This window comes from Merops nubicus, unplaced genomic scaffold (genome assembly GCF_000691845.1).
Source record: "Merops nubicus isolate BGI_N331 unplaced genomic scaffold, ASM69184v1 scaffold9746, whole genome shotgun sequence".
NCBI lineage: Eukaryota > Metazoa > Chordata > Aves > Coraciiformes > Meropidae > Merops > Merops nubicus.
In genome coordinates this window covers 1-13,261 of record NW_008612906.1, presented here as the reverse complement: position 1 = coordinate 13,261, position 13,261 = coordinate 1, and the positions used below count along the sequence as shown (strand labels likewise).

General features: G+C 46.4%; 1 protein-coding gene across 1 annotated transcript; it reads right to left on the bottom strand.

Annotated features, from left to right (window-relative positions):
- Positions 1-3: 3 nt before the first annotated feature.
- LARP4 (La ribonucleoprotein domain family, member 4) lies at positions 4-9,760 on the bottom strand (the record flags this gene model as incomplete). Its single annotated transcript, XM_008941706.1, has 10 exons — positions 4-55; positions 3,526-3,629; positions 4,078-4,287; positions 4,888-4,941; positions 5,324-5,434; positions 6,455-6,558; positions 6,958-7,094; positions 7,637-7,712; positions 8,031-8,189; positions 9,596-9,760. Coding segments are annotated over 10 exons (1,172 nt in total), but the record flags the coding sequence as incomplete, so codon positions are not given.
- Positions 9,761-13,261: the final 3,501 nt, after the last annotated feature.

Sequence of the window (13,261 nt, the reverse complement as noted above, 5' to 3'; positions counted from 1 at the left end):
CGGCCCCTCCGCAGCGTGCTCAGAGCTGCCGGCCGGTCGGAAATGGGGCTTCACCCTGCGGGGGACAGAGCAGCACCTGGGTAACACACAGCTCCAAGGACAAGGCACAGAACTACCACCAGCTACAGTTAACTGGGAGCTGACAAGAAAGGAGGAGCTCAGTAGGTACTGAAACTCCAAAGCTGTTTCCTACACTGGTCAAAACAAACAAACAAAAAAATGTTTTTCCCTACCTCCATCTGTTCTTTTTTGTTATAGTTTTCTTGCAACCTCAAGTGTTGCCATTTGATAAAAAAGTTGAGATCACTGCCCAACAGATAGCAAGAAGGAGGAAAAAAAAAAAAAAACAACCAAGCAAAAAACCCTCAAGTGACAAAAAAAGCCCCAAACGCTCAGGGTGGCAGAAGAGCCAGAAGAACCCAAAGACAGATTCTTCATTTGGGCCTGCAGGGCGTGGAGTATTGGAAAGTGATCTGGAGAAATAAGCCAAGCCTAAGGAACAAAGTGAACTGACCACAAGCAGAAAACTGAACTGAAACAAGAAGGTAGGAGTGGATGATGACAGGAGGGTAAGGCTGGGGTGGCTGAGAGCCCACCTCCCCAGGAGCTGGGAGAGCCAGGACTCAGTCTCCCTGCTCCTGTTACCAAACACCCACCACATGGACTCTGCAGTTTCGACACCCTGACATTTTACCCAGTTATTGATTATTCTGCATTAAATCCCTATTTCCTCTGGACACAGATGCAGCTGTGCACGCTCTGCAACTTAAGGCTCGTGGTCTTCAATGCAGAATTACCCAGAACAACTGAGCTACCACATCAGAACAGTTTCTGGAGCAGCATTCAGACTGTTTTCCACTTCTGCTCCTCACTGTTTTTTCCATGCAGCACCAACTGGCTTCAGCAAGTGAGGCAAGAAGCTTCAGCTCTGTCTCCTGGGTTAATCCTGGACATCTCAGAATTTAACGACAGGAGAATTTTGCATGCTTATTGATTTTAAGCAGTCTCATGATAACATTCCACGCCATCAGAAGGAATTCTCCCACTGCCAGCCAAAGTACGATTCTTGTCTGGAAGAGAAGTCAACTTGACCACATGATCTCCTACAGAGTATTCAAGGAGCAGCCTGAAAAAGGGTTCTTTCTTTTCACAGACCATAAATCATGCAGCTTTTGGTTTCCCTAAGCTAAATGAATATGGCAAGGCATGCTGTGGATGCCACAGATCCTAGACTGCCCAACAAAGAGGTAGTTTCCTTCCAGCTTCCATCAAACTCACCCCCTCCCAGTTCACCAGGGAATTGACGTTGGGAGGAAGAGAAAACTCAACAGGAGGATTCAATGAGTGACAAGTGGCCATTTGTTAGCACTGAATCAGAACAGCACTAAGTGATGTAGATGTGGCAGCAGCTTCCTCCCTCTGCTCGGCCATCGTCCTCAGCCCCACCATTACCTGAGGGACTTCTCCATAGCCTTGCAATTAGCTGGAAGTTTTGTGGCTTTCATATGTAATCAGAAAGCAGAACAAAAATGACCTTTTAATAGCTCAATTTTGAGTGGTCAAATTAATCTGCTTTACCAAAGACATTTTAAGTTACCTTTTAGATGACTGGATATACAAACACCAATTTAACCAATCAATTTATTGGCACTGAGGATTCTCTGGTACAGAGACTCAATCTTCCCTTCCCACAAGGATGTTGCAACACATCAGGGCAAAATAAATATGACAGGCTTAAACAAATGTTTAGCTACAGAGAAAAATCCAATACTTAACTGTTAACTGCCTGTATGACAAAAATCAAGTTTGCTGAGCTAGGAGAGAAACCCAAAAGCAGCTGCTGGATTAAACTCTTGGAACTGCAGAAGAGCTTGTTCAAAGAAGACAGGCTGAACAAAGATTCATTTCATACTTCACATTCACTCCAAAAAATAGATTCTCAAGTCATTATTCAGCCCTCAGATCTCATAATCTTACCCGTCATTGAGAAGGCCACAATCTTGTCTGGGCAGAAGAGCAAAGCAGAAAAGGCAAGGGAAAATAAAGAAGGAAAAAAAAAAAAAAGGCAGAGAGAAGGAGAGATGATGTGAGGAAAGAAAAAAGGAGGAAAAGCATGAAGTGCAGGCTGCCCAGACAATCGACTGGTGGACCAGTTCTCTCTTAGCGCGATACTTGATCATCACTGGGCCGAACCCTGCAGGCTGTCACCTCAACAGTGTCCTGCTTGCAAAGGAATCCTGCTGGAGCACAACCAGCGTCTGCTGCCAGACCAGGAAAGATTTATTACCACAAAACCAGAGCTTTGTACTAGCACAAAGGCTGAGCAAGACTGGCAGGAAAGATAAGACAACCCAGAGAGACCAGCGGAACCTGTAGGTACTGGATCCTAGAGCTGTAATTTCACAACCGCTTTTACAAATTGGAGTCTTAACACAAACAGCAGAGTTTTGAAAACTTATGCATTACACAGACGTGATTTACAAGGCAGCAGTGAACATGTAGGCATGTCAAGATGTTAGTATTTTAGTATGCACAATTCTTGTAGTTTCAGCATGTGTATTTCTGAGAAGATCTGTATACATGAGACTTTTACAGGCTTTAAGTTTGGGCACAGTTTACTGCAAATGGAAAAAAAACAAACCCAACACCCCTCATGACAAGATCTTAGCTGGGAGCTGAGCAGCTGTACCTGCACCAGCTGCCCCGTCTGCCCAGTGGAGTCACAGAACCAGTTTCACAGCCTGCACTAAGACTCTGCTGAGTCACTGCAGACCCAAATCTGAAGTTCACCTTCTGCCAACAGCCACAAACCTCCTTAACGGCATCGGGAAACCGCTCACGGTACCGGCAGCTGTCAGCCCAGTCCTCAAACAGCACCAAAAGCAATCTCCATGCTACCAGGCCACAAGTTGAACACAGTGAAAAGAGCTCACAAATAAAACAATTTCCACCCACACAACCAGATTACGACTCCATTGTATCTCCAGAGTAACTGTTCCAGCAAACGCAGTGCTGTTTCCTCCTCCCCAGTGTTTATGTGTGAGCCGAGTCCTTACAGTTACCAGCAAACATAGGGATAAAGTAAATAAATTGGAGTGGCAGACTCAGCACTGAGCTTTAGCAGGCAGAAGTCAAGGCAGGCAGCTCTCAGCCCCACACACTGAACAGCTCTCTGCAGGACTAATCGCACAACAGGAAAGCTTATGGTTGTGCTGCAGGAGTTTATAATCTGCGTATAACAAACATAATTAGAAGCATTACCTTAAGAGGAAGCTATTTATTTGTCTGCAGAAATTCCTCTGAGGCTTTTAGAGGGGTTACCTTCACTCCCTCCACCACGCGCGTCCATTACTTTAGGATCTTAAACTGCTGCCTGTGATTTTAATTCTATTTCATAAATCAAGCTGGAAAACGTCATATGTATCTCATCACCAAACCCAGCAGCCTAGTCCCCTCAGAAGGCATTTTACAAGTGTGAGGAACACTTCAGGATCTCCACACTCGACGTTCTCACTGATTTCTTACCGATTTCTATGGAATGGGCGACCTATACTCAAAGAAGCAGCATTTGTTTTGTATGATCCTGGTGTGTTAAAGCCATTCACAAATCCACCGTTAGGAAAGGGGGCCTGCAACAGACAGAACAGTCTCAATGGCTGAACTGAAAAGGAAAACGTTTGCAGTTTTATGAGATCAGCTTCAGCAGTTATTCATCTAGTCTGTACTTTTACCCTGGGCCATCATACGTTGGAAACATGCTACTAGAGCAAAAACCCCACCAGGTTACCAGTCTGCACATCTACCTTGGCATCAGGGTCCTCCTCTTCTGGAAGGGCTACAAGACTCTTCCAGTAATGCTAGGAACAATGTAATACCAGGTAACAACATCACACCAAAGTTTCCTGGCAGTGAGTGATGGGACATGCAGCCTCTACAACTGTTCTGCCTCATCAGGCCCACGACTAACATCAAGTATCATAAACCAGAGGGATCTGACTGGAACCCCTGTGCCCTGCAGCTGAGAAGCCCCCTGATGTTCTGAGCTGCCTCCCCTCATCCCCATCAGCTGTTACTTACCAGTGGTGTTTCAAAGTAAGGTGCAGGATTTGGAGACCACGTCTGAGGCACAATGCTGTAAATAGAGTACTGCTGAGGACTATATACAGGCTGCATAAACAGTGGTGAGGCAAACTGTGCTTGTGTTTGAACTGGCTGAGTATAGACACTGGAATCCACTACCCGGTAACCATTCTTAGCAAAAAACGTGTTGATGGCTTTTATCCTTGCCTGCAAAATCACATCACAGACATTAGTTGGGAGGAAAGGAGAAGCAGAGCATGAAATCTTTCTCGCCTACCAAAATGGAAACAGAAGGGATGTGAAGAGGAAGTAGGCTGATAAAAATCAATCCAGATTACCCTCTTACAGCATGCTAAGGGCAGGGGACATGCTGCTTTAGCTACAGAATGGCCAGTTTAGAGACAGACTCTGCCTTCTACAGCCCAGGCTCCCATTCTGAATGCTCCTTGCACTGCACAAGGAGCTTCAGCCCCATATATACAGCAGATAACTCAGGCCAGAGACTCCAATGGCCCAAATCCCCCCCCTGAGTTCTGCAGACCCAGATTTGGGGGAAAGCAGAGAAGGGAAGAGGAAACATGAATGTGTTTCACACCTCATGGGAAGCAGCGCTGTGAAGAACCAGCAGCCACTCAGCTGTCATTTTGCAAAGCTACCCATGACCTCATTCAAGTTAAGTGCCTACAGAGCAAGGGTTCCAAACTTTCCCAGTGCCAATTCCTGAGTTCCCCTCCCAAAATGCACACTGCTGGCACTCCAACAGAAACAACACAACTCAAACAGAAACCTCCCATGAAACAGCCTTACCATTACTGGCTTGCCCTGAAAGGTTTTCACTTCTTCCCTTAAGTATTTAAATGCCTGCAGATACAAAAAAATTAATATTACACTGATTAAATTGATAAAATTCTACCTCCTAAAGGATTTTACACAATTTATTGTTAATGTGTAGCACTGTGCTTTCCTGTTAACCCACCTAAATTCATTAACACTCTAAATGCAGGATATGAGATGTTGGTTATGGCTGAATACAGAGGTGAGGGACAAGGAAATTATAACCCTGTAATCACTCAACTTTTTTTTCCCCTATTACCAAGAATTTGCCAATAACCTCTTAAAATAACACAAAGGGGATCAGCAGATAAACAATTTTAGCTGCAGGAAGCACACGTGCAGTTCTCTGGGGCAGGGGGGGTATCCCCAGCAGCTCTGAGGGGGCAGGAGCAGCTGAGGGCAGCCTTACCTGCTGCGCATCCGTGTCCGACTGGAATGTAACGTACCAGTTGTTGTTGTGAGCAAACTCACAGCTTATCACCTTGGGGCAGTTCTCATTTTTAAACAGAGCCTTTACCTCCTAGGGGAGAGAAGTCAGGCAGTTAAAGGGGATCTAGTGTTCCAGTCACAGCTTGGAGCTAAACCAGAAGTTTACACCCCAGCTCCTCAGCTGCAATTTTCTCTTGACCAGGGATGTTCTCTGGTTCCCTTGACAGCTCTGCCACACACCAAATTATCCTTGGCCTGGTTCTGAACCCAAGAACCCTAGCCCAGCCTACTGAGCTCCCCAAAGAAAAAGTAGCAGGGCTGCCTGATAGGAGAAACAAGAGCAGTGTAGAACTGGAGATATTTCTATAGAAAAGAGGTAGCAAAAACATGGCTTCAGATCAGGAGAGTCATCGACACAAGAATGATTCTAAGAAACATTTCTAAATCAAGGTAACCTGACAGCTTTGCAATAATCAGATTTTGAAGAGAAAGCAAAGCAGCTGCTCAGTGTTTGCACTAAAAGAACTAATTAAAAATGCTAGCAGACAAACACCCTGTGTTACAACTTCAAAAAAACAAAGAACTAAATCATTCTCTTAGCCAAATATCAGTAGGAATTTTATTATCCTCCCTTCTCTGAGCATAATGAGCTCAGCTCACACTGGGTCACAATGAATGAGAAATGTTTAGTAACATTTCTTGCTGCCAAAATAACCGTCTGACTTCAAGTAAAGTTACTGCTGTGACAAAAACTCAGCCCGAGTTCCAAGCCATGCCCTGGACTGGTTTTATTTTGGGATCAGGAAAGACATTCCTTCCAGAAAAGCCTAGCTAGCTCAATTTTTGGAGGAAAAATGTTTACTTGAAAGCATTTTAAGACCTTAGTAAATAACAGGAAGGGACAACAAGGACAACAATTTGTTGTATGTGTTCTTGGACAATATACCCAGGCAGCAAAAATCACTCATAGGTTACAGAAAAAAAAAAAAACACCTTTAATCAAATTAAATACAGTTAACCTTTTATGCAACACTTCCTGTTGCTGCAAGAACCACTGCTGAAGATACCTTCCAAAAACACCAGCAGGCTTTTCTCTTTTCTATGGACCTACCTCTATCGGTGTTGTCTCCGGGATCTCACGGAGGATGATAATACATCGTTTGTGGTTTGGTCTTACTTTCTCCCCTCTCTCATCCACTTGTACCATAGGAGAAGCTAAAATGAAAACACAAGAGCTGGCTTAATATTGGACATTGTCCACTGCAAAACATCTCAGCCTTTCCAGACGCCAGGACCCAACTTGCAACAAAGAACTAACAGACTGCTTAAGAAACCAGATTTCTTGAATGCTGGTTTACTCCTAGAGGGAAACTTTCACTGCTAGCAATATCTGAGAGCAGCCTCTTACTGGGGCACATTTAGGCAGATTATTATGAAGCACAACTGGAACTCACAAGCCTGGAGCAGTCACTTATTCAGCCCTCTCTGCAAAACAAGGTTCCTTTCACCCTTTACCAGAACAATGTGCCTTAACCAGCTAAGAGACTGATCCTTTTGCCTAAAGCAAGGAAGGATTCTCTGTTCTAACACAGACACCACACACCCCAGACTTACATCTCAGCACTTCCAGAATAAGGTCCATATCTGTTGTCAGCTTCTTAATACCTTCCATGTTGGCAATTGTCCATATGGGAACAAACTGATCACTATCCATTTGAGACATCAAGTAGAGATCCTTTGAGAGATTCTCACTAAAAAGACATAAGTTCACTATTTTATAAAACTCCTGAATCTTACTTACACAAGCCTTAAAATAACAGGTTAACTGCAGGCTTAAATATCCACCAACACCAGTCACAGCCAACTCTAAACAAAACGTACTCAGATTTCCTCTCCTGGAAGAAAATCCTGGCAGATCAACACAAAACAGAAGGGAATGTAAAACCTTCGTTAAAGTTACAGTGCTCTGGAGGCTGGCCTGCAAAAAGCATCTTGCCAAAGAGACCTCTCCTGGTGACACTCAGCTGAGCCATCTCCAGGCCTCCTGACTGAAGCACAGCAGCTCTGCCCTGTCCTGCTGCAGCACACGGCTGCCTGGACAGGACTGACACAGCTGAAGGTACCACAGGGTTGCTGCAGCACTTGAGCCAGTCTTGTTTGTATCTCAACCAACTCTCTCACTCACAGTTAACATTTCTGAGAAGATGTCATCACATATCAAGCCAAAAAAGGAAAAAGTCTGTCAATACCTTTATTAAAGTGTTTATACAAAGTGGAATGAAAGGTACTGTACCGTGAGAAGCAGAATTCAAGTTGTTTTTTCAAACATTCTCTAATGTCTTCTGTGGACACAGTGGAGCTGCCTTCACCTAGAAGTCACCACAGTCACCATCAGTCTCACAGCAGGAACACAACACAAGAACACGTTTCATTGTACAAGAATGAATCCTTCTGAGTAAGACTGAGAGGAGAATGTCACCTGAGACACACCTAAAGACCATCATGCTACACGTTCTCAGCATGACCTGAACCCCTTGGTTTTCACTCCTTGGCCAAGTGCTATGGCTGGCTTGGATCTTCCTCAACACACACAGAACGTTTCAAAGTTGCTCCTCAGTCACACAGTAACTGCAGCAGAGTTCAGAGGATTACAGACCCTGTCAGTGCCATCTAACTTGAATACTCACCAGACACTTCATAGATTTGGTACCCAAGATCTTCAGTTGCCAGAACAATTCCATTTGCAGATGCTTCATCAACTCCTGTGCCATTCCTTGTGGCTTCACAAGACGGGGAATACATCACTTCATATTGCTTGCAGCTATCCTCAGAAATCTCTATGTTACCTGGCAAGAGAACACACCATCAAAAGAAAAACCACTATAAGCTTCAGAGTGCTTTCCACTTGAAAAATTTTGGCTGCCAACATTAAAACAAATACTCAAGAAAGTGGTAGCTGGAAGCATCTAGACTTTGTCTGTGTTTAAGACTTCCAGCATCTACTTTGTGTTGGCACTTCCCATCTCTCCAGCTTCAGAAAGCTCTGCACAAGGGTCTCAAGGATAAGTAAGGAATGGAATCATGATGCTGTAAGACCCCCCCCAAAAGTGGCAGAGGATCTCAAAAACAGACTTACCCACTGAAAATTAAAATATTTAAACAAGGTTCCTAGAAAAAGCACTGAAATAGGTTACAACACCTCCACACATTACACGATTCTTGTTTATATAAAGGACTCGGGAGCATCCAGTGACTTACAAAACCCAGAGGAATGTCACTGAAATGGGCCACTCACTTGTTCAGGGCCCCTTGGCCAAGTCCCCACCCAGCTCCTCGAGATGGAACCGAGCACAAATTCACCTTAATCCAACTGTCAGGTAAAGGAGACTGTTCCCCCAACATCAACTGCTCTGCTAGATCTTTCCCACGTTCACTGTGAGTCCACAGAAAACACACTTTGAGCAGAGACACTCTTCAACTGCTTACATCAGAAACTGCTTCAAAGCAAAACCACCACACTGGGGAAAACTGCCCAATGCTGCCACGACTGCCTCACTTTGTTAGCAAGAGACAAACGAGTTTCTCTCAGCCAATGCACAAACTCAGCACCCTCTCTTCACTTCTGCTGACCCACCAGAAACTTTTGACAGGACCACACAAACTGAATCCTCCCTTCTTTATCCCTAACTTTTTCCAGGGAATCTTCTGCTTCGTAATTAACAGACCTCTGCCATATTTTGGGTAACCTCAGCTATACAGGTAGCTTTGTATCAACTCTAAGGCAAATCAGGAGGGTTAAAACTTTTCAATATTCACTCCTGGATGATAGGATTGACCATGTGCTGAGGATGGAAAAGGAGGACTGAAATGGAATGCAGCTAACCATAGATGCCTTGCAGTTTCTACTCCACTCCAAATGCTACCACCAAGGAGCTCTTAGCAGCACCTCAGCAATCTACCAGGATGGCAGGTGGCCCTCAGATCTTATCTTCCTGTTCACAGGGTCAAGTGGCTACTACAGTGCAGCAATGAACTCATTTCTGCACACGCAGCATCCTGATTCCCTCTTAGCGCGTTACTCAAGTCATCACCGGGCCCCTTGGCTCCTGCCACCTGCTCTGGACAGTCCTGAACCCCTAAAACCACAGCTGGTTCCACACAGCAGAGGCTGCTTCTCGCTGCTGAACTCTTGCAGAGGACCCTCAGGGCTACGTTGGAGCCCTTGGCACGAGTCCCCCAGGTGCCACCTCACCCTCGGTCTGAGTCCCCTGCGCCGCCGCCGCTTCTTGCCACGAGTGCTCGGCGCCATTGGTCGGTGGCACGGCCTCGCCACTCCCCTGGGGCACCTCTTGCCACACTTTTGCATTAGGGTTTAAGCCAGCACCTTTCGATGTTACCTGCTGAAGAGACCAGAATGCTTTTGTTAGGAAAAAACAATCCAAAGATGCTTTAGAAGTCAAACCAGACAAGACAGGTGAATTTAGTGATTTTCTAGAGTTCCACATCTCAAGTGTCTAACCAGCTATTAAGCACCTATATGATTTTTCATTAATTAAAACAGGAAAATCCTTGGTATTTTCCAAGTATTTCATTTCTACCTCCATGAGAAGTGTTGCCTTCAACCTCTCTTTATTGACATCCGACAACATCAGCGGAGGAAGCGGCTAGCCGTCAAGGACTCGGGGAACTCATTAGCTTTTAAAGACTTGACTGTCATAATGCTCCAGGCCCCTTTCACCAGAAAGGGAAATTTTCCCTCCTCCAGACCCCTTCCTAGAAAGGAAGGTAAAAAAACATATTTCAAGGAGAAGAAACTAACGGCTTATGGAATTAGTGACATCTAGGCTAACCAAGCATCCCCTCCGACACACCAGGATCCCTCCTCAACTTACCTGAGCACTACCCCAACTCCCCGTGAGTCTCCCTACACCTCATACCCATCAACGTACACTAAGAATTTCCTTAAACCTGTAACCGAGGAGATTAAAGGTTTTGAAGTGCCAAGACAAACATAAACATCACCACAGCCTGCTGGGAGAGGGGAACAGGATCGTCTCCCTTTGAGACCAGGAAACAAGGAACACAATCAGAGGGAGAGGGTAAACAGCAACAAGAGAAAGTGCTGGGTTCCAACCTGGAGCCTGACAAACACACAGATTTCTACAGCAAAGGATGATGCCCTCCAAGTCCCCTCTCCAGAGCTGCTCAGAAGCTCATGTGGGTAACGGGTCCAACAATCCAGCCACAGCACAGAGGATAAACCTCGTAACAGCCCTCACTCCACCACTATCAAACTCCTTCCACACCCACACAGAAACTCCCCTTTTGCAAGAATTCTCTTCCCAAAAGCTCCCAATTATGGTTTCCCCCAAAGAGGTCCCTCCTAACACTGAACAGGAGCCCATCTCCACTCACCCCATCTCCACTCACCCCATCTCCTGGGACTGAAAGGCGAGAGCCGTTACTCCCAGCTCCCATCTCAAAAATGAGGAAGTTCAACATTTCAGCCTCCTGGATCCCCAAGTGAAGGAGTGGCTTACTACCAGGCCTCAAACACAGAGCAGGATAAGGAAGCAGTTGCAGTAGCTTTAGAGATTATTCCTCTGCCAAGGTCACACCTAGGTCCAAAGCTAGATGCAGAAAGGAAAAGCCCAAATTCAACGGCAAAAAGCCTCCCAATGCTGGAGGGGTTCAAGACAATCATGAGAGAAGACAAAACAAAGATCACGGTTTTTGCAAAGCCCTCTTGGGGATTCAAAATCTCCCTCACACAACTGATTTAATCTACACAGCAGTGGAGTTTTCTCTCTTTCATTAATCTTAGCAGACTACAGCTGGAAGCAGAAAGCAGAACTGGGAACAGCTCAGTGTGAAAAGACTCACATTCATTTCCCTTCTCAGTTTTCAGAATAGTTGTTCCGTGGGAAAAAAAACCCTTAGAGTAACCTGGTACTCACTGTACCCCCAAACTGCCCCTGTTGGTTGCAACAAGTCCAAACCCCAACTCAGGCCAGGGGCTGCTCCCTCCTGCGCCAGCACCTGCTCCGGGACTGAGCACCAGCAGATCCCATTTCTTGGAATTTTCTCTTCATCAAAGTGAACAAAGACACATCCAAGAGATTATTTTAGGAAAATAAACACTGCCTCACCACCTTACGTCTTTGAGGTTAGCACTGAGCTCAAGCTGAAAGCAATTTTAAGGACTAAGTGTGGTGAAGTGAAACTGAAACGCTCCGGAGAGTTCAGCACACGTCTGGGGGTGGCCAGAAGCAATGCTGAGCGTGGCAGATGATGTCACCCACGCCAGCAAATACCCAAAGACCCAGGTGGCAACACGGAGCTCTGAAATCACAGATCCAGGTGAAGAGCACCAAGAAAGGCAACAGATGGAGGCTGATGAATGGAGCCACTGATGCCCCAGCTGAAACGCCCGACAGAGCCCGGGCTGCTCCCCCTCTGTTCTAGAGGCACTTCCTGACAGGTAATGCAGTCCTGCACGACCCACCCCGATGTCCTCACCTGAATGGCAAGACATGGGTGGCTCGGGGAGGATAAGAAGCCCCTAATCTACACGAGCTTTTTGGAAACACAGAGTGCTGGGCTCCAGAGGCAGCGCCGCTCCGTTCCGGCAAGCGGCTCCTCTGAAGAGAAGGCCAAAATATCAGTCCTTGCTTATTTAACTGAGGCTAACAAACCCCCAGCCCGTTTGATTGGCTGCAGAACAATCCTCCCAGCTGCTATCGGGAACTTTCATGACGAGGTTAAAGCTTTACAGAGTGACAAAGGTTAGGAACGCTCGCTGGTATCCACGAGCTGACAAAGCTGTCCTCCTCGGCAGAGCTCCCCTCCAGCTCACGGCACTTCCAGCAAATGCTGAGCAGAGATTCTCCTCCAGCAAGCCCTCAAAACCGACTATCAAAGCATCCATCTCATTCTGAAAGGATGGCAAAGAATGTTTTTCTTATCGTGACAATCTAAATTGCATTTAACAGATTCAGTCCAGCCAACAGAAACAAAAGAGCTCCGTTTCTTTCCAAGGGTTCTGTTTGAACAGTAATTCAAATTATCCCCTAACTGAAATCTTAATGTTGAGCCTGGGATGGATTTCCCAGAGCAGGCTGACTCCCTGAAAAGGAATCCAACTGAAAAAAAATAGAGAATAATTTAATAAAATTTGTGGGATGAGAATCTAAACATTTTCCAGAAGTGGAAATGTAAGCAGAGGGGAAACCCCCCCCAAAAGTCAGCAAACCTCCAGGCAGCTGGCAAAGAGACACCTCACTCTGCCCGGGGGACATGGCAGGCAGGGAAAGGCACACCTGCCCCAGCTCAGGCACGTGCCACCAGAGGCTCCTGTCCCCTCCTCAAAGCTCACCCAGGCTGTACAGCACCTGGTGGCACAGAACAGCCCAGCCCTCTGCAGGGCCCAGGGAGCTCCCCGAGCTCTGCCCTTCGCAGTGACAGGAGTTACCTCCACAGAACACCCCGTGGTTTTTTCAGCAGCTGGCAGGAGGACCCCAGAAGTCGGGGGACTCCTTCCCCCCAGGGTAAAGCTGTGTGAAGATGGTACCAGCCTCGCCTGGGTCACTGGTGTCCGTGGCTGTGGTGGGCACAGGGACAGCCCAGGGGGTCTGTCACCCAGAGGGAAGCCCCACCTGCTAGGAAAGAGGGACCCCACTATTTGGTGCTTCACCTCCTTTGCTGGCTAGAAAACACCACCAGCAACAACCAGGGCAGAGATTCACTCACCTGAAACACACAGATTTCAGTTTTCCCAATAAATCCCCGACATTTTGAATCAGGAAGAGGCACCCAAGCGACCAGGCCCCAGCACAGACAAAGCCAGCTGCTGTCAGTGCCACTGCTCCCAGCACACCAACAACATTCCCTGCGCTGTTGATTGTCAGCGGCACCGGCT